General features: G+C 43.0%; 1 protein-coding gene across 2 annotated transcripts in view; it reads right to left on the bottom strand.

Moving 5' to 3' along the window:
* VSTM4 (V-set and transmembrane domain containing 4) overlaps window positions 1-22,483 on the bottom strand; it is a 90,604-nt gene that overhangs the window by 26,988 nt on the left and 41,133 nt on the right. The window contains exons 6-7 of one of the 2 annotated variants that reach the window (XM_060103167.1): window positions 1,654-1,760; window positions 202-263 (exon numbers count right to left, since the gene is read on the bottom strand). In XM_060103167.1, coding sequence (XP_059959150.1) covers window positions 202-263; window positions 1,654-1,760 — 169 coding nt within the window. Of the gene's footprint in view, window positions 1-201; window positions 264-1,653; window positions 1,761-17,952; window positions 22,281-22,483 lie in introns of those variants that run through there. The other variant, XM_060103177.1, reaches the window with a different exon arrangement.

Below are 22,483 nucleotides of genomic sequence, written 5' to 3'. Positions count from 1 at the left end.
TTTGGATTTTTAAAAAGCCACTCTGTGGGAACTAGCTATGGAGAAAAGCTGACTCAAAAGCTGACCCAAGAAGAGAGAATGCCTTTGCTTGGGAACAAAGCACCAAGAACTTGGAGCATGTTTTCAGTCAATAAAGGTACTCCTTGGACCAGAGTTGTGTTTAGGGCTTGAGGGGACAACACAGAGAATGTGGTTACTCACCAGGGCGACTTTCCTTTGTGGCTTCAGCAGCTTCGGTTTATGGAACGGGGCAGCGATGGGAGCTGTGGAAGCACATCAAAGGTTTAGTTTGCAATTCCTCCCAGGACTCTTAAAACCCACATATCATGAGCACCACAGACAGAGAGCCTCGGACATAGGGCCACTTCCTGTCCTCGTGGAGGAACTCTAGTTTCTGATCCAGGTAACAGCTGGACTGGTGCCCCTCGGGGGAGGGTGATCCTCTCCTAGCCTTTGGATACGTCATCCTCTCCTCTCAACAAGGTCAACAAAACCACAGCATAAAACACCGCCAGCTACAAAGAGGTCAGATGTGCAGGTGAGAACCAGGTGCACTTGGTAAAGGCTGAGGCTGGGACCTTCCCTGGGGCTTCCTCCTAGCTGCATGCTAACGCTGACAGCGGTGACCTTTGACCCTCACAGCTGCCCTGGGAGGTCAGCAAGGAGGGTCTTATTGTCCCCATCTAACAGAGGAGGAAACCGAGGCTCTTCTTCTAACATCATGTAACTACCTAGTATTTAGATGAATTGGGACTTGAACTCAAAGCCAGGCTCAACCACGTGGCTCTCTGAGTCTCATTTTCTTCTTTCATAAAGTAGGGCACCATCTATGCTGATTGAATGAGGTGATACAGCAGTACAACGCCTGGCGCAGGGCAGGGACAGCTCCCTCCCCTCCCCAGATCCACAAGTGTCATGCCTCGCAGGATGCTCACGCCTCCCAGCCCCTTCTGTCCACCCAGTATACGTTCAGTCTCAGCACCACTGCCTTCCACCACAGGGCGCAAAGGGTGCCAAGGGGCCATCCTGGGAAGCCCCAGTTGAGGGATAAAATGGATCCTGTCTTGTTCTTAAATTATTCACCTGGGCAACCCTTGTACTCCTAACTGTATATCAAATCCTTTGATGTATGACCTTCTCCTAAATTGGCCACAGTTATTTTAGGAACGATTTATAAACAGTTTTACTTCTCGCCTCAGGAAATGCCCATCTTCCTCATTTATGTTGCTCTAAGTCATAACTGGAATCAGGTAATAACCCTCATTTTAATCCCCAGAACAAATCCAAAATAAATTACACACCTGGTTTTTATCTTCAGGAAAATCACAGAGCCTTCTTTCCCTTGAATGAACCAAGAGGATGCTGACACCCCCTAGGTCCACGCTGCTATGTGCAGAGCATGTTAGTACTTCAAAGGGAAATACACTGTGGAATAGTCTGTAGGGGTCGACCCCTGCTAAAGCCATGCGTGGCCAATGGCAATGCCCCCAGCCCACCTCAGGGACGGGGCTCAGTTATGACCAGAATCTAGGTGGGGTTCTCCAGACCATATAATCAGGGATGTCACATCCTCCACCTGCCTACTCTCCTGTCCTGATCTCACATCAGACCCCAGGTGCTCTCCACATGGATGACTGCTGGCTGGCTTCCTACCTTTGGCAGGGACTGCGGGAGGAACGTCAGCTTTTTCCTTCCGCCTCTTTCCCTTCTTGGGCTGCAGTGGGACCAAGCTGGTCACGCTGGTGACAGTCTCCCCTGAGCTGGAGAAGAAAAAGGTCCTGGTGAAGGCAAAGGCAGGCTTGTTCCGGGGAAAGGAAAAGGAAGCAATAGTTTCCGAGTACCCCATGTACCTGAGTGTAAGGTAGGGTACTCTTAGAGCTGGACTGGATCACTCTGTGCCTATCTCCAGGGATGGCTGGAGGTCTGGTACTGACCCTTGGCTAAGGATGATGAGTTGAGCTAGTTAGAGATTTGTAATGTGCTGTGTAAAGTTCTAAAATCTCTGGAGAGACCCAGGGCCAGCTTGCCTACATTGTTTTGGGATGTATAGATTGTTTGTAGAGATTGTTTACACCTGGTTAATGGGTTTACACAGTCTGGCTTGGTTACATCACCAGTAGGATATTAAGATATCACTAAAAACTTCTCCTTGAGCTCCCCTAAAACCAACGTTCCCTGCACACATCTTTGTGGTTCACAATCCAGAGACAGAGCAGCACCTGTGCAAGTGAGAAGGGACCCTGGGGAGTTGCAGCTGGGAGTCCCTAGGGTCCCCCATGATTGTTCACACTTTCTCCTCCTGCTGTATGAACCTTCACCTTTAAGGTAAAGACTGAGTTAACCCTCAGGAGTGTTGTGAGTGTTTTCAATTATCTGGGTGGTTACCTGTGTAATCACTGTAGTATCAGATTCTATGTGTTATCGTTGTAACACAAAGTAATAGGTAAGCCTTACATTACAGGTAACAAAACCAAGATTCAAAGATGCTAAGTGGGGCTTCCCTGGTGGCGCAGTGGTTGAGAGTCCGCCTGCCGATGCAGGAGACACGGGTTCGTGCCCCGGTCCAGGAGGATCCCATATGCCATGGAGCGGCTGGGCCACGCAGGCTCCGGAGCCTGTGCTCCACAGCGGGAGTGGCCACAGCGGTAAGAGGCCCGCGTACCGCAAAAAAAAAAAAAAAAAAAAGACGCTAAGTGACTTGCTCTAAGTGACACTGTTTGTAAGCAGACAACACGAAAGCTGCAAACCCAGACTGGCCTGATGTGAAGCCTGTGCTCCATGCTACCTGTGGGGTGGAGTCCAAGCACTTCCTTGAATGGCCATCGTCTTATTTCAAATGCATCCTATGGCTCCAGCAACCCAGAGGGCAGCCTCTTTTGGAATCTCTTGTCCTCAGGCACATATTCCAGCCAGGTAGGTACAGTTACCAAGACAGGCTTGGTAACTCCCTTGATCTCCCTAATACAAAGGATTTCTAGAAATCCATAAGATATGACCTAATAGTCAAAATGAATGAAGGTGGTAAACAGTTTTCACACAAGAGGAAGGGCTCGTACCTACGAAAACATGCTAAAACTTCCTCAAGAAAGAGAAAGCCAAATTAAAATGTACTGCACTTTCTTTCTGCACATATCAGAATGGCAACAATCAAACTTAAGGCAAAGCGCTCTTTTGGCAGGGGTGTGAGGAATCAGGCACTCAGAAGTATTGCTGGTACAAGTGTAAACCCTTCCTGATGGAGAGTAATTCGGCAATCAGGATCACAGGGGCTATCAGAATTACAGAGGCTTATACTCTGTGACCCGGCAATTTCACTTCTGGGAATTTATTCTGTGGATATCTTTGCATGGGTATGAAATGTACATATAAGTCATTATAGTCCTGTTGGTAATAGCAATAGATTAGAAACAACCCAACTGTCCATCAGTGGGGGACTGGTTAAGGAAATTATGGTGAATCCACAAATCCACACATGGGGTCCTTTGTAACTGTAATGAGGAATGAGGAAGCTATTTATACAGGGATAAGAAAAGACACATTGTTAAGTGAAAAAGCTAGGTGTTGGACAATGTGTAAGATGTGTCATTTCTTTTGTATAAAAATACAGGAAAATAATACATATTAGTATTTATGTACACAAATAGAGAAACTTTGGAAATATTCACAAGAATTTAAAAATAGTGGTTCCTTAAAATAGGGGTGCTGAGGAAACAGAAGGAAGATTGGACAAGGAGAATTATTTTTCATTATTATTATTACATATTACATAATATAATATAATATAATATAATATAATAATAATAAAACTAATAATTATATTATATAATAATATAATATATTATTATATAATATAATTGAATTATTACAAATATTTTAAATTAATTATTTAACTTTAAATTTTAATTATTAAATCATGTGATTGTATAATCTGTGAAAAACAGTAAACACTAATAAATATTTACATATATTTAATGAAAGAAAACAGACTATTCTAATATAGTCCTGGAGTTTTAAAAATAAACAAAGACTGAGTCATGCTGTGGAGAAATTTCCAAGAATACAGTTCACACTGAGAGTCCCCAAAGATAGCTTATTTTTATTGGGAACAGAAATTCTAACTGGCCATGGCTTTAGAGTACAGGGTCAACTGTGTAAATTTACAAATAGCTAAAAGGGATGTGTGTTTACAAAACTCTGGCCACAAAGAGAAAACAAGGGATCAGAAACCCTCAGAACTGTTTAAATACACAACCACACATATAGCTTCATTTCCTAGCTTTTTAAACTCTTGAAATGTTTATTTTTTCTTTCCATTATAAATTAATGCACGTTCATGTTTTAAAATGGTAATTACAAGCATGGAGACGAAAGAAAATAAGTCTATCGTAACCAAAACATGACCTTCATAAATATTCCCAGCCTTTTTCCTCTTCCTTGTTTTATTTTTTAAAAAAGACTTTATTTTTTAGAGCAGTTCTATGTTCACAACAAAATTGAGCAAAAGATACAGAGATTTTCCATAGACCCCTGACCACCCCCATTATGAACATCCCCACCAGAGTGGTACATTTGTTTTAATTGATGAAACTACCTTGACACACATCATCACCCAAAGTCCACAGTTTACATTAGGGTTCACTCTTGGTGTTATACATTCTATGGGTTTGGACAAATTTATAATGTAGCCATTACTGTAGTATCATACAGAATAGCTTCCATGCCCTAAAATTCCTCTGTGCTCTTCCTGTTCATCCCTCCCTCCCCCACCTCTGGCAACCACTGATCTATTAACTGTCTCTACAGCTTTGCCTTTTCCAGAATGTCACATATAGTTTGAATCATACAGTATGTAGCCTTTTCAGATTGGCTTCATTAACTTAGAAATATGCATTTACGTTTTCTCCATGTCTTTTTATAGCTTGATAGCTTATTTCTTTTTAATGTTGACTAATATTACATTGTCTGGATGTACCAGGGTTTATTTATTTATTCATCTACTGAAGGACATCTTTTTTGCTCCCAAGTTTTGGAAATTATGACTAAAGCTGCTGTCAACATCCATATGCAGGCTTTTTGGGGACATAAGTTTCAACTCTTCCTTGGTTCTTATACATTGTTTTTTTAAAAAAATAATATTGTATTACAATTTTGCATCCTCCTTTTTACTTAATCTACATTTTCCATATTGTTACATCCTCCCACTATTCCAGTGAGAAGACATGCCACAGTTTACTTAGCCTTCCCGACGTCTAAACATCTGATTTGTTTCCCAGTTTGATATACAAATAACATTGCTATAAATATATTTGTGCATAATGGTTTTCCATTCTTAGACTTTTGTTTTGGGATTCTTAGACCTGGAAATACTAGTTCACAGAGGAGGATCATTTTCAAGGTTATTCAATACCCACTGTCAAAAAAAAAAAAATACCCACTGTCAAAATGATTTCCGACAAGTTAGTACTGCTTTATAGCCTCTTGGTCAATGGATGAGGACATTTATCTTTCCATCCTTTTTAACACCAGATTTATCAGTTTAAAAAATTTCTCACTTAATGAAGAAAAATGTGATATCTCCTTTTACTTGCATTTTTTGCTTGCTAGGAGGAACATTTCCTGTGTTTGTCTGTGTTTCCTTATTTATGAATGATGTATGGACACCTTCTGCTATTACTTATTAGGATTGTGAGTCATTCTTATAGATCTGTTTGCATCTTTGACATCAATCTGACATGCTTATTGCAAACATTTCCCTACTTTTGAATTTTGGCTTTTTGTTAAATGCATGGTCATTTGTTTTTGCTAAAATCGTTTGATAGTTTCCTTTTGTCTATTGCCTCTGAGTTGGGATTATCCTCCCCAGTTGCACCTCACACCCCGCAAAATCAAATAATATCCCCCCTTCCTCTTCTCTTTTCTTGGCTTTAATTCTTTAGCTCTTTAACATAAAATGAAAATTTTGAGACATCATAAACTTAGGCCATTATGCCCAGGGCTTTCAGTAAGCTGAAAAAAGATCTGCTTTGTCATCACCATTCTCCTTGAAAACAGTAAAACTGCACTAAACTAAATTTAGTTCTACTTCATACCTCAATCATGAACACTCAGATACAATGAGTCACCACAATGACATACGATAGACAGTTACTCCCTCAGAATCTTACGTCTCCCGTTGAGCCAGCAGGGCTGGTAGGAATTTTTGACAAAGTCCGTCTTATGATTCACTTACGAGAAAAATTATTCTACGTCTTGGGTTGCAACAGGACTGTATTTTGTGTCTGACACAAGGGAGTGGGCATTGCTGGAGCCAGTCAAACCAAGGAAGATAGAAAATAGGCCGGAAACTCCAGCTAAATTAGAGAGCTGTGTGATTGGAGAGAAGTGCTATTTGTGGGGAACAGGGCTGTTTTTCTGGCTCCAACAAGGGTGGGGCAGGAGGTGCACATGTGGGACCCTTGTTGTGACATGTACAAAGCTCCGGCCTGGCCGCCTCTCATAGGAGTCTCTGTCCCACAAAGACTGGGCACCTCTGCTCCATGGCACGTAGCAGCTGGATCTAGCAAAACGGGCACTGGACAGGGGCAGAAAGCCTGCACTAAATCTGCTTCCACTCTGACTAGAGAGGTGATACAGGGCAAGTCACTAACTTCCCTGGGCCGCATTCCCCAACCTGTAAGATGGGAAGATGTACCTTTGCTATCTATCTCACAGGGTTATAGTTAGGGTTAGATAAGAAAGCTCAGCCTAAATTAGATGGGGCATGAAAGGGCTAAACAGCATGGATCCTAATCTCCAGCCTGTAGATGCAGTAGGGGGGTAGGGGCATGTCATGGTGTTACCCAGGGAAAACAATTCTGCTACTTGGGTATCTCATGATGCCATGTCTTGGTCCTGAAGGGAAGCACAAACTTCAACTTAAACTTTGATCAGAAAATCTTTCTGCCGAGGGAGCACAGTGCACCCTCCTAGAGCCACAGACGTACCAGTGCTGTACAAGTGCCAAGCAGGACAGAGCAGGCGAGCAGGGCGTAGAGAAAGGCTGAACCCCTGAGCAATGGGTGGCCACTCCAGGACACTAGGTAAAGCAGGCAACCTGGATTTTACCAGGCACTGAACAAATTGTGAGCGATCATATTTTGCAGAAGCCAAAGTTAGTAAGAGCTATGTCTGTCTACCCTATGCAAAGCACTGTGAAAAGTGCCTGACATCCATAATCTCTGACCCGCCCAGATGGGAAAATTAAGCCTCGGAGAGGTCCAGGCAGGAGATCTGGGATCTGATCCGGGTGGACCTGCCTCCTTGGCCCTGAAGCAAGGACTGTGAGCCCAGCCCAGACAACAGAGAACAAGAGAACTAGGGCAGGAAGAAGGTCAATCAAGCCAGATCCACAATGGCTGCTCTAGGCTTAAACCAGCTCCCCAAAAAGGTACCGGAAGGTGATATCAGCATTCCACTGCACTTTCAGTCTATAATAAATCCAGGACTGTTACAGCTGCTCAAAGCCCTGCCCTGGTGGGAGGAAGAGGGACCAGCCTGAGTGCTAGGGTCCTGGAGGCAGGAGCAGTGACTGGTGCCCAAGACCAAGGGCCATCCTGGCCCAAGATTGGGCAGAGAAGGAGGGGAACACATGCCTGTCCCTGGGATTGTCTGAAATAAACAATATCAGCTGCCCAAAGGGAGGTGGGTGTGGGCAGGCCAGCCATGTGGAAATTCTGTGCCTCTACAACTAAGTGTGTCTGGGAGCAGAAAAAAAAACAAGTATAAACTGAGAAGAACCCACCAAGGAACATTTTTAAAATGAAGAACCAGGCACACCTTGCTTTCATAAGTGAATGTGAGCTCAAAGCGCCCTCATACTGAACCACAGCGCCTGTGCATAAGGAGTGCCACCCCTCCATCAAATACCTGCCTCACTGGGATACACCAGAGGAGCAGTTAACTGTTCCCACCAAGGAGCATTCAGACACCCAACCTTCATCCCCCAGATGCCTGGTGTTTCCCTGGATCCAGGACAAGCTTTGTGCCTCCACATATGAACTACGCCCCCTTGGGGTCTGTTCAATCCCGTTTCCGGCTGAATGAGCAGAGTAGCCTCATTCTGGCATAAAGCTGTCCATCACATACTGCAGAGGGTTTCAGTGTGGCCTGAACTGGGATGGCTGGGATGCCAAGTGTGGTCTGTCGGGCAAAAGATCCCGACCCAGAAAGCCCTCCGCGAGCAGGGCTGAGGAAGATGTGCCAACCTGGCCCTGCCAGCATCCTTCTGGGCCTGCCCTCCCTGAACCCTTCCCGCTCCCACACCAGCTTTGAAAGTGTTTCCATTGAAAAAATGAAAGTTGATCCATTTTACCTTCCGGAGTGTCCACGTGCTTCCTTTCCTCCATCCTGCACACCTCAGGTCAGACCGTGAGAACTCACCAGGACCCCCAGAGGGCTTCCTCAGTCCCTCTCTGAGCAGCTCCAGGCTGCCTTTCTGAGACTGCCCGCGACACACTCGTCACCCTATAACCTTGTGCCCTGCAATGTCAAGTGTGGAATCTTGCAGGAGGAACACAGGTCTCAACAACTATGTTAGCATCTCACTGTCATTTACAATGACAGGTCCCCCGCCCAAGGTAGCTGCCGTTGATAAAGGCCAAGGACTAGTGCAAATAGGGCGAGTTTCCTGACATCTCGCTCTAGGCTTTTGAAAGTGCTCCACGGGCTTTCTCCTTGTCACACAAGGTCAATCGACAGCACATGCCAAGGAGCTGCGTACAAGTTACAGAACTTAACTTTCGAGGCAGATGAATGGTGCCTCCCTTGAGATGACTCTTTCTCATAAATGAGTAATACACGTCAAGCACGTAGAACTGCATCTGGTACGTTGTGTCACCTATTACTATCTTACCAGCATTATGATCATCATTATTATGGAATCTGCTCTCTGAGTCCTTGAATAGGGACTGGACAGACATGGCAGGGTTCTCAGAAACCTGTGCCAGAGTGGGAGCACCTAGAAAGGACCTGCAGACCCCGGGGGTCCTGATGCACTACTTTCTGCAGCTTTCATCCTATGTATGACATTTTTGCATGCATTTTGTGAAGAGCACCAGGATAAAAGCTGCTCCTTTGTGAGGCAGTTGCCAAGGCACCTCCCTGTCCACAGCCTCCCCATGGCCTTTCATCATAAATGGTTTACATCACCTCAGAGGTTCTGCTGGGCCTCACCATGAGAGCTCATTCTTTGTGGTCCCTGTCTGTTTCACAGAGTCTGCACAAAGGCTTGGAGGTGGTTTCGTTTGTAAGTTTGAAATCTCTGAACACTAACTGGTAAGGTCAGGAGGTACTTCCTTAATATTGGGTGGGCCAAAAAGTGCCTTCAGTTTTGTAAGTAAAAATAAAAGACACATTTTTCATTTTCACCAAGAACTTTATTGAAAAACGTATTCACCCTTTTGTTCCACTATCTTCTGCCATTTGTCAGGCAACTTCATAATTCCATCTTCCCAAAACTTTTTTTTTCTTAACATCCTTATTGGAGTATAATTGCTTTACAGTGTTGTGTTAGTTTCTGCTGTATAACAGAGTGAATCAGCTGTACGTGTACATGTATCCCCATATCCCCTCCCTCTTGTGCGTCCCTCCCACCCTCCCTATCCCACCCCTCTAGGTGGTCACAAAGCACTGAGCTGATCTCCCTGTGCTATGTGGCTGCTTCCCACTAGCTATTGATTTTACATTTGGTAGTATATATTAGTCCATGCCACTCTCTCACTTCATCCCAGCTTACCCTTCCCCCTCCCCGGGTCCTCAAGTCCATTCTCTACATCTGCATTTTTATTCCTGTCCTGCCCCTAGGTTCATCAGAACCTTTTTTTTTTTTTTTTAGATTCCATATATATATGTGTTAGCATACGGTATTTGTTTTTCTCTTTCTGACTTACTTCACTCTGTATGACAGATTCTAGGTCCATCCACCTCACTACAAATAACTCAATTTCATTTCTTTTTATGGCTGAGTAATACTCCATTGTATATATGTGCCACATCTTCTTTATCCATTCATCTGTCGATGGACACTTAGGTTGCTTCCATGCCCTGGCTATTGTAAATAGTGCTCCAATGAACATTGTGGTACATGTCTCTTTTTGAATTATGGTTTTCTCAAAACTTTTTATCTTTCTGAGCAAAAAAACTGTTCCAGGTGCCTTTTATAGTCTTCCTGGGAATTGAAATTTTTTCCATTATGATAATTTTGTAAAGACCAAAATAAATGGAAATCCGAAGGTGCAATGTCTGGTGAATACAGCAGATGAATCAGAACTTCCCAGCCAAGCTGTAACAGTTTTTGCCTGGTCACCAAAGAAACATGCAGTCTTGCGTTATCCTGATGGAAGATTATGCGTTTTCTGTTGACTAATTCTGGTTGCTTTTCGTCGAGTGCTGCTTTCAGTTGGTCTAACTGGGAGCAGTACTTCTTGTGATTAATCGTTTGGTTTTCCAGAAGGAGCTCATAATAGAGGACTCCCTTCCAATCCCACCATATACACAACATCACCTTCTTTGGATGAAGACCGGCCTTTGGTGTGGTTGGTGGTGGTTCATTTCCCTTGCCCCATGATCTCATTGGTTCCACATTGTACAGCATCCACTTTTCATTGCCTGTTACAATTTGTTTTAAAAACAGAGCGTTTTCATTATGTTTCAGTGGAGAATCGAATGCGGAAATATGGTCAAGAAGGTTTTTTTCCCTTAACTTACGTGGAACCCAAACATCAAAGCGATTCGCATAACCAAGCTGGTGTAAATGATTTTCAACCCTTGATTTGGATATTTTGAGTACATTGGCTGTCTCCCATGTGGTATAATGTTGATTGTTCTTAATTATTGTTTCGATTTGATTGCTATCAACTTCAGCTGGTCTACCTGACCGTGGAGCATCGTCCAGTGAGAAATCTCCAGCACGAAACTTCACAAACCACTTTTGACCTGTTCGATCAGTCACAGCACCTTCTCCATACACTGCACAAATCTTTTTGTGCATTTCGGTTGCGTTTTTACCTTCCTTGAAATAATAAAGCATAATATGCCGAAAATGTTGCTTTTTTTCTTCCAACTTCAATATTAAAAAGGCTACACAAAAATCCACCAATTTTGATATCTTTTTTAAATGCATGCTGATAGGACAGTTGTCACATACGATCTAACAAAATTGTTTCGAATGAAGTTAAAGACAACTAAGTGCTACCAGAGCCATCTTACGGAAAAAAACTGAACGAATCTTTTGGGCCACCCAACATTTAGCGGTTCTGTGTAGTGTTGGTCTTGGGTCATAAGAATAAAAGCAAGGAGAGGTCACTGGGGTTACCTGCCCAGCATCCACTCCCTGCTGCCTAGGGCTAAAGACACATGTTTGGGTGGCACTGACCCCCACCCCCTGCTCGGCAAAGTTTTATCCTCTGGCCTTAGTGCTTGGTTCAGGTTGGTCCCATAACAGTGAGTTCAGTTGTGTTTGCTCATTAGGAAGCAAGATGACTCCTTCATGAGGCCAGGGGTGAAAGCACGTGCTGCCACCGTTCCCTTCCTAAGGGGAGCTGGCCTGGCCTGAGGACACATCAAAGCTTGGAGGCAGCACTGCCCAGAGAAGGGCTGGGAGCAGAAGCCACTGCCCTAAGGACCCTGTGCCCCCGGAGCAAAGCCCACCCACTGCAGCATCCCTGGTCAGGTGAGCCAGCCAAGTCCCTTCCTGGGTAAGACCATCTGAGCTGGCTTTTCTGTTACCTGGAATCAAAAGGTCCATAAATAGTACAGAGGGCTAGCTCTTCATCTAAGAGTTGGCAGTTTTATTCATGTTCTTAATCTGGGGAGATTAATTTGTACCTTGCAGGGTTTTTATGAGGATTAGAAGTAAATCCCATAAAGTGTTCAGCTGCAGAGGTACACGGGCACTCCGTGAGTAATTATGAGGAATTAGTCCACAGCCGGTATTATCTCACTGAATCCTCACAACGACCCTGAGCCATAGGGACAAAGGCAGGTTTGTGCCCATTTTGTGGAGGGTGAAATATTCCCAGAGAAGCTGAGTGACTGGTCCAACGTCACCAAGCTGCTGAGTGGCACAGCTCAAACTGACACTAAAGCCAGGTAGATGTTTGTCACATTATTCCAGGAATAACAACCAGGTCCCATCGCACAGGCCTGTCCTCCTCATGCCTGCCTCTGCCTAGGGCTCTGGAAGGAGGGAGCTGAGCCTGAGCCCTGGGGTGGGGCGAGGATAAGACTGCACAGCAATGATGTCAGGGATGCAGGAGGAAGGTCAGGAGACACACACCCAAGTCTGCCATCCCTGCCTTCACCCCCTTGCTTGCTCAGCTGAATGTGGACAGAGGCTCAGACACCCACAAATCGATGCCTATGACCAGAGGGATGCACTTTTCAAAGTCAAGGGATGCAGGGAAGCTGCAGCCATCCCCAGCATAGATAGCCAAACCCTTCCTGCTTCTCCTTCCATTGCCCTAACATTTCTGCAGCATCTACTTCTTGTTCATTTGTGTGAATGCCAACACCAAAGCTCTCACAGTCAGATCCAAGCTTCCCAGCACACCTATGCTAATGTGTGAGCCCTGGAGCCAGGTGGTCTGGGCTGGCAGCCCTCACTGTTCTTCCTCTCACTGGCCAGGAGACCTCACCAACATCGACACTTTTTGTATTGGTTTCTCATCTGTAGGATGGAGATAATCACAGCACCCGCTCATGGGGTTGCTGTGAGGCGGGAAGAAGATGGTGTGTGTCCCATGCTTAGCACTGTGCCAGGGCACGGCATTTAATAACAGTGTGGCTCCGTTATTGTTATTACTATGATGACTGCCATCCCCTGGCATCTGGCCCTGCCACCAACTCCAGCCTCACCTCCCTGCTGCTCTGCCCTGAATCTCCAGGGTTCCTCACCTCCATGGACTAAATCCCTTCATCCACTGTGCTTTTCTCTCCCCAGTTCTATGTGCTGCCCTCCCCCAACCCTCTTCTCCTGTAATGTGCTAACTCACCCTTCAAGACTTGGCCCAGATTTCACCCCCAGGAAGCCTTCCCTACCACCCAAAGACCCTTGGGACAGAGTTAGGAGCACCCACCTCCTCTGGGTGTCCGTGACAGCTCCGTGGGCATCCCACGGGTGCTGCCACGGTCTTGTTTCTCTGAGTCTCCCACTAGAGGGCAGACCTCAGGCTGTGTGTTATTTCATCCTTGATCTATGGGCCTTACGAGCTTACAGAAGAATCAATCATAAGTATTGACTGAATAATAACAGAACCATTTGCATAGAGCTCACCATTTACCTGTTGGAAGCACTTTATACAGACTAACTCATGAAATCCTCCCAACACACTATATGCTAGGACAATTATTGTATCAGAGAGGTTTTATCAGAGAGGTTGAAAAATTAGCTAAAGGCATACAGCAATCAGTGGCAGAGCCCAGATGTGAACTGAGGCAGCCTGGCCACAGAATCTTTAACCATAACAGCAGATTGCCTTTCACAGAAGGAATAAATGTTTTATAACACTGCTACTATTCAATATTATACAAATGAAGCAAGTAGTTACATATCTTAGTTTTGAGCATATATCTTCATATTCTCTTTGAAATCACATCTCTGCCTTCACTCTAAATCCTGAACAAATCACTTATTAAATCCCATACTTCGACTGTGGGAGTATGTTTAAAAATCTCTGATGGTTCAGAAAAGACTGAAAAATGCTTTAAACTAAGCTCACAAAGTACAGTAAAACTGTGCCTGTAATCTATCCAACATGTGAATAGTCTATGGCCCTGACTCTTTACCCTTGAGAAAGTGTATGCACCAGAAAACATGAAGAAAGCTTACACAACTTCAGCTGTAACTGCATCAGCACAGGTGACACAATGTCCATTTTAATTTCTCCTATCTGCAAAAATTTATTATCTCAAACCCATAAGAAGAGGTCAAGCAAAAGGTCAGGAAACGTACTGGCTGGGAATAGCCTTTTAGGTGCCCCCGTCCACCCTCTTGACAATTTTCTTGAACTTGAAGAAAGGCACCTGAGTGCACTGAGGAGGTATCATGGTATGAAAACACGTTATAACTCTATGAAATTGGTGGCATTTCAACTAAAATCTGATTTTCCGGGACTCTGGGGTACAGTTTCATACCTACCAGTTGAGCTGCTCTCAGGGCTGCTTTCCCCAGGGAGGGCACGCTTAAAATCTTGCAGAATCCTGAGCAGCTCACTAAGACCTGGGTCTCTGCTCCGGGACAGAGCACTCTGCCATCAGAAAGGAACTGTCCCCAGCCCCAGAGGTCAAGGCCACCCCTCCCAGGATATGGCAACTTCCAACTTCAAGGGTGACACACATTCGAGATGAGACTTGTTTTCCTTCTGTTTGAGCTTCTCTCAATAAGTCATGGAAGTCCCTAGAGTCCCCAGGTTCTGCCCTAGTCACTAGGCAAGGTCCCTGTCTCAGTGACCACAGCCTCAGCGCCAGCATGCGGCCTCTTCCTGAGAGTCCCTCCCCTGCCTGAGGGTTTCTGTTCCTGGCATCTTGCCCTGGTCCTGTGCTCTCTGCCCATTCTCCCTTAGGAGGAAGTGGTCAGAGGACAGAGAAGGACATTTGTTCCGATCACAGCTTGAGACTCCAGGGCCCGGCTGCCCACTGCCATAGCACAGATGAAGGAGCCGGGATCTGGGAGCCCTCTGGCACAACAGGGACGGAACAAAAAAATGCCTGGGCTGCAGAGGCAGAGAACAATTTGGGTCAAGGCCAGTTAAAATGGCAAGGATTGACCAGTTCACAAGTGAGGCCCTGTCGCAGGGAATGGGCTGCACTAGGTCAAATCAGCATGAGGTTCTAATAGAAAGATGAATGCAAGTCAGAAGGGCACCCGCTACCAGGTTCATGGGGGCAGGCCTGGCCCCTGCAGGGTCCTGGGGTGCAGTGGACTAGAAGAGGCAGGCTTGTCCAGAGGCAGATCTGTGGGCTGGCCCGACAGGAGATACGCCAACAGGGAGCGCTCAACTCAGGCGTCCAACCAGTTTCACTGACAGCACCAGCGGGTAGAGGGGGCAGCATTTAAGCAGGACTCTGTGGTCATCTCTGACCTCTGGCAGGCATCGCAGGGCTGGGGGAGACCAAACTCTAATGCCCACCAGGCTGGGGTGACATCTCCGCTGTACTTCCAGCCTCAGCACCAGCTCTGAATAGGTGCAGCTGAAGGGGAAGGCCAGGGAATGGAAGGAAGTGGATCCCAAATTCCCGCACTGCTTGCTAAGAATGTAAGGCCAGATGCTAGATCACAGCATGCAAATCCTGAGAAACACTGGCAGGCTGGTCCCTCCACAGCCTCTGATCACCTGAGCCATAACCTTCCCCCATGCCTGAAATGCGGGTCCTTGGAGCCTTTTCGGGGCATATGCTTTAAAAAAGAAACAAATAGCTTTATTGAAGCATAATTTAATCCCCATAAAATTCACTGATCATAAGTGTACAATTCAATAATTTTAGTAGATTTATAAAGTTATACAATCATCACTGCAATACAGTTTTAGAACATCTCTATCACCCCCCAAAACTATAAATAAATAGTTATTTACAGTTAATCCCTATTCCCACCCTCAGCCCTAAGCAACTACTAATCTACTTTCTGACTCTATAAATCTCCCTTTTCAGGACATTTCAAATAAGTGGAATCATACAATACGTAATTTTTTGCATCTGGCTTAGCTGACTTAGTACAACGTTTTTTGAGGTTCACCGCTGTGGTAGCATAGATCAGCAGTTTCTTACTTTTTATTATCAAATCATATTTCAGTGAATGAATTACTAAATTTTGTTTATCCATTCACCAGTTGATGGATATATTTAGATTGTTTCCAGCTTCTGGTGATTATGAATAAAGCAGCTATGAAAAGCTGCATGCATGGATTTGTGTGGACATACGTTTTCATTCTCCTGGGTAGATTCCTACCAGTGAAATTACTGGGTCATATGGTTAAGTTTATGTTTAATGTTTTAAGAGATCACCAAACCATTTCTCCAAAATGGCTACACCATTTTACATTCCCACCAGCAATGTACAGGGTTCCAGTTTCACCACAACATGGCCAACACTTGACATTTTCTATCTTTTTTATGATAGCCATTGTAGTGGGTGTTTAGTGGCACCACGTTTTGGTTTTATTCACACTTCTCTAATGACTAATCATATTGAACATATTTTCATGAACTTGCAAGCCATTTATGTATCTTCTTTAGGGAAATATCTATTCAAGTCTTTTTTGTTCATTTTTTTAAATTGAGATATAGTTGCTGTACAATATTATGCAAGTTTCAGGTGTACAACATAGTGATTCACAATTTTTTTTTTTTTTTTTTTGCAGTACACGGGCCGCTCACTGTAGTGGCCTCTCCCGTTGCAGAGCACAGGCTCCGGACATGCAGGCTTAGCAGCTATGGCTCACAGGCCTAGCCGCTCCGTGGCACGTGGGATCTTCCTGGACCGGGGCACGAACCCGTGTCCCCTGCATCGGCAGGCGGACTCTCAACCACTGCGCCACCAGGGAAGCCCGATTCACAATTTTTTAAGGTTATACTCCATTTATAGTTATTATAAAATACTGGCTATATTCCCTGTGTTGCACCATATATCCTTGTACCTTATTTATTTTATACATAGCAATTTGTACCTCTTAATCCTCTTCCCTCTCCCCACTGGTAACTACCAGTTTGTTCTCTATATCTGTGAGTCTGTTCCTTTTTTATTATATTTACTGGTTTTTTAGATTCCACGTATAAGTGATATCACACAGTATTTGTCTTTCTGTCTGGCTTGTTTCACTTAGCATAATACCCTCCAAGTCCATCCATGTTGCTGCAAATGGCAAAATTTCATTCTTTTTTATGGCTGAGTAGTATTCCATTGTATATATATACCACACCTTCTTTATCCACTCATCTGTTGATGGACACTTAGGTTGCTTCCATATCTTGGCAATCATAAATAGTGCTCTTATGAACATAGGAGTGCATGTATCTTTTCAAATTAGTGTTTTTGTTTTTTTTCAAATATATACCCAGGAGTAGAATTACTGGGTCATGTGGTAGTTCTATTTTTAGTTTTTTGAGAAACCTCCACACTGTTTTCCACAGTGGCTATACCAACTTACCTCCCCACCAACAGTGTATGAGGGTTCCCTTCTCTCTACATCCTTGCCAACATTTGTTATTTGTGTTATTTTTGATTCTAGCCATTCTGACAAGTATGAGATGATATCTCATTGTGGTTTAATTTGCATTTCTCTGATGATTAATGATGCTGAGCATATTTTCATGTGCCTGTTGGTCATCTGTATGTCTTCTTTAACCATTTTTAATTGTGTTATTTATCATGTTATTATTGAGTTGTAAGTGTTCTTTATATATTTTGTCCTAGCATCATTTGTTGAAAAGACTACACTTTCTCAACTTTTTGGAAAGACTTTGTGAGAGGTTGGTATTCTTATTTTCCTTTAATACTTGGTATGCTTCACCAGTAAGTCAAGGTGGGCTTAGGCTTTTCATGGCTGGAAAGTTTTTAGTTAACAATTTAACTTCTGGACTTATTATAGGTTTATTCAGACTATCGCTTTCTTTTTAAATCAGTTTTGGAAATTTGTGTTTTTCTAGGAATTTCTCCATTTCATTTATGTTGTCTAATTTGTTAGAATAAACCTGGATTATCAGGATTATAACCTTTTAATTTTTGTAGGGTTTGTAGTGATTCCTTTTTCCTTTCCTAATTTTGGTAATTGGTTATTTTCTCTCTCTCTTTTTTATTTTCATGGACAGTCTAACTTAAGGTTTGTCAAGTCCATTGATCTTTTCAAAGAACCAACTTTTGGTTTCATTGATACTTCTTTTTTTTTTTTTTTTTTTTTGTGGTATGCGGGCCTCTCACTGTTGTGGCCTCTCCCGTTGCGGAGCCCAGGCTCTGGAAGCGCAGGCTCAGTGGCCATGGCTCATGGGCCCAGCAGCTCCGCGGCATGTGGGATCTTCCCGGTCCAGGGCACGAATCCTTGTCCCCTGCATTGGCAGGCGGACTCTCAACCACTGCGCCACCAGGGAAGCCCTCATTGATACTTCTTTATGTGTGTGTGTGTGTGTGTGTGTGTGTAAGTGTTTTCCATGCCATTGATTTCTGTTCTAATCTCTATTATAACCTTTCTTCTGCTTACTTTGGATTTCACTTACACTTTTTTTTTCTAGTCTCTTATGGTGAAAGCTTGTATTGATTTTAGACCCTTCTTCTTGTCTGATATAGGCATTTAAAGGCCATAAATTCTTCTCTAAGCACTACTTTAGCTGCATTCTATAGGTTTTGATATGCTGTGTTTTCATTTTTATTTAATTCAAAATATTTTCTAATTTTTCTTTTGATTTCTTCTTTGACCCACATATTATTTTAAAGTATGTTGTTTGAAATTCAAAACATTTAGGAATTTCCCAGATTTCTTTCTGTCACTAATTTCTATTTAATTCTGTTGTGGTCAGAGAACAGACTTCATATGATTTCTTACATAAATAAAATACTAACTTTATAAAGATTTGCTTTATGGCCTAGCATATGGCCTATCCTGGAGAATGTACCAAATAAACTTGAAAAGAATTCATTATGCAGTCACTGGGTAAAGCATTCTTATTTGTCAGGTAAAACTGCTTCATCTTCTGTGTCCTGGTTGATTTTCTCTCTCAGTATTCGATCAATTATTCAGAGTGGAGCATTGAAATTTCCAGCTATTACTCTAGAATAATTGAAAATTTTCATCTTTTAATTTTCTGTTTTTGCTTCATGTATGTTGAGGCTCTGTTGTTTGGTCCACGCAATGTGTTAAATTATCCTGATATGTTGATCTTTTATAGTTAAAAAACTTCTTTCTTTGTCTCTAGTAATATTTCCTGTCTTAAAGTATGTCTTATTAACTTAGCTACCACCTCTCTTATTGTTACTACTTGCATGGTTTATCTTTTTCTATCCTTTGCGTGCCCTCCACTCTCCTCTGCACATGCATGTTGTCTCAGCCAGAGATATGCTTGACCCAACTGTGACCCAAACCTCAGGCTAGCAGAACCACTGGGCCTCCCTGCTCAATACTGCTAAGACTGCCACTTCCACTGCCAACACTGCTGAACGTGGGCCTTGCACACTGCTCCAAGTCAAGTGAGCCCCCTTCTACCACAATAGAGAGGCTGATGGTCCTCCCAGCACTTCCTGCCTTAAAAGAATCTCCTCATCAGCCAAGCTGGGAGGGGAGAATATCAGGGCAGCCCAAGGCCAAAACTCCACACGGTATCACTGTTCCTCTCAGCAGTTCAGCAGTTTTTCAAGTAGAAAAGCCTCTCAGGTTAATATATACCTCTGGTCTTTCCAAAGTGCTAAAATGGTTACTTCTGTCAATTTTGTTAAGATTTATAGTTGCTTTCTGGGGGAGAGGACTTGCTAGTCCCCTCACTCAACCATACTCAGACATCTCTCCTGGGGACATATACACATACATTTGCACTCAGGAAGGCAGGGATTTCTGTCTCTTTACTTCACTGCTGCCTCCCAAGCTCCTAGAACAGTACCTGGTAGACAGTAAGCTCTCAATAAAATAACTTTGCATTTTGATATGAGTAACAGGATTTCTGAGGATCCCAAACTCAATAGCAGGAACACAAAGCAGTCAAGTATAGGGATTGTTGGGACTGTAAACAGAATCCCCCAGAGATATCAAATACAATTTTTAATTGAAACTTTAACAGAGGTAATTGTACATTCACATAGTCATAAGAAATAAAGCAGAGAGATCCTATGTACACGTTTCCCATTTTTTCCCGAAGGTTTCCTAAGAAACAGCTTTTTGTTTCATTGATTTTCTCTATCACATTGCTGTTTTCAATTTCATCAGTTCCTGCTTTGATCTTTATTATCTCCTTCCTTCTGTTTGCTTCAGGTTTATTTTGCTCTTTTCCTAATTTCCTGAGGTGAGACCTCAGAATGTTGATTGGAGGGCTTTCCTCTCTTCTAATGTAAGCGTTTAATACTATAAATTTCACTGTTAGCACAGCTTTAGCTGCATACCACATATTCTGTTATGTTTATTCTCATTTTTGGTCAATCCTATGTATTTCTTATTTCCTTCTAGACTCCCTCTTTGACCCATGGATTTTTTTTTAAGTGTGCTGTTTAATTTCCACATGGTTAGAGATTTTCTTGCTGTTGTTTTATTTCTGCTTTATGGTTTGATTACACTGTAGTCCGAGAACACATTTTATATGATTTTAATTATTTTAAATTTGTTGGGATTTGTTTTATAACCCAGGATTTGGTCTAAGACAAACCATATCTTATGGTGAATGTTGCATGAGGGATGGAAAAAAAATGTGTTCTGCTGTTGGTGGTTGGAGTGTTTGATACATATCAATTTGGTCCTCTTGGGTGACTGTGTTGTTTAGATCTTCAAAATCCTTGCTAATCCTCTATCTAGTTGGTCTATCTACTGTTGAGAGGGGATGTTGAAGTTGCCAGTTATCATTGTGGACTTATCTATTTCTTCTTTCAGTTTTTGCTTTAGGCATTTTGTGGTTCTGCTATTTGATATGTACACATTTAGGATCTTTGTCTTCCTGGTGGATTGACCCTTTCATCATTATTTAATGTCCCTCTTTATCTCTAGTAAGTTTCTTTGCTCTGAAGTCTATTTTATCATGTATTAGTATGCCCACTCTTGAATTTTTTGGTAATGTTTGCATGGTATATCTTTTTCCATCCTTCTATTTCAATCTTCCTATGTCACTGTGTTTGAAATGAGTTCCTTGTAAAGAGCATATATTTAGGTCATTTTTTTTTTAATCCACTCTGTCAGCCTCTGTCATCTGATGTATTTAAACCACTTACATTTAAGATAAGTAGTATGTCAGCAATTAAGTCTGCCATTTTATTATTTGCTTTCTGTTTGTTTTCTGCGGTTCTCATCCCTCTGTTTCTTTATGTTACTTCAACATATTTTAGGATTCTATCTTTATTATTCTATATTGTTTTTGAATGGTTTTTTTTTTTTTTTTTTTGCAGTACGCGGGCCTCTCACTGTTGTGGCCTCTCCTGTTGCGGAGCACAGGCTCCGGACGCGCAGGCTCAGCGGCCATGGCTCACGGGCCTAACTGCTCCGCGGCATGTGGGATCCTCCCAGACCGGGGCACGAACCCGTGTCCCCTGCATCGGCAGGTGGACTCTCAACCACTGCGCCACCAGGGAAGCCCTTGAATGTATTTTTCATAATTCTTTAATAATTGCTTTGAGCATTGCAATACACACATGTGACACCACAGCCCACTGGTAAAAATGTTCTATCACTTGAAGTAAAATGTGGAAATCTCATTTCTATTTAGGTCACTTACCCTCCTCATTTTTACATATCATAATGCTCTTCTTGAGTATCAGATGGTTTTATAATTTTTGTTTCAATCATCAAATATTATTTTTTAAATTCATGAAGAAAAGAATAGTCTACTTATGCACCCAGATTTCTGCTCTTTCAATTCTTCCTTCTTCCTTCCTAATGCATCAAGATATTTCCTTTTATTTCAAGAATTTCTTTTAGCCATTCTTTTAAAGTAGGCCTGATAGTGAAACTAAAAATTCTTTTCATTTCCCTTCATCTGAGAATGTCTTTATATCCCCTTCATTCCTAAAGGATAGTTTTGCTGAATATAGAATTTGTGGGTGACAGTTCTTTTCTTGCAGTGTTTCAAAAATGGGCTGCTTCTTTCTGCTCTCCACGGATTCAGATGAAAAATTCACTGTCATTCAAATTTGCGTTTCCCTGTAGGTAATGCATTGTTTCTCTCTGGTTGCTTTTAACATATTTCTCTTTGCCTTTGTCTCATCATTTTCTTCTTACTACCTTTCAGAGTCCTCCTTTGTCTGTCTCTTATATTATTTCCAGAATTGATAGTTGTGCTTATTAGCAGGGAAGAGCAGAGAGAAATTGATCTAATCCATCCTGTCTGGACCAGAAGTCCCAAATTTTTAAATACTATGAGTTTGCAATATCTACCATAACTCCATAACTATTGTTACCTGTGAGGTGTGTCCCATCAGCTAAAAGGCTAGCATCTTAGCACATGTATCACTAATGGATGCATTCTGTAGAGTAGGACATAGGACAAGCAGGCGTTGGTGGAAGGGGATCAGGAGTGTTTGTGGCCAGAAGGCATCAAAGTAGTTCAGTCCACCTGCCAGCTCCTTCCTAAACAGGGGAACAGTCATTCAAGAGCAGGTGTCAAGCCTCCTCCAGCATTTATGTTGGGCCAGCATGAGCCACATGTTTGCTGGCCCCTCTCAGGGCAACAGTCAGAACGTGAAATCTGGAAACATGCAAGTGCATGCAGAACACACATTTTAGGCCAATTTTTGAACTACTATGCAGATGTTAAGGTAAAGATATGAATT

Source organism: Mesoplodon densirostris, chromosome 1 (assembly GCF_025265405.1).
Source record: "Mesoplodon densirostris isolate mMesDen1 chromosome 1, mMesDen1 primary haplotype, whole genome shotgun sequence".
Taxonomy (NCBI): Eukaryota; Metazoa; Chordata; class Mammalia; order Artiodactyla; family Ziphiidae; genus Mesoplodon; species Mesoplodon densirostris.
The sequence above is the reverse complement of the archived record's forward strand: the minus strand, read 5'-3'. Positions and strand labels throughout refer to the sequence as shown.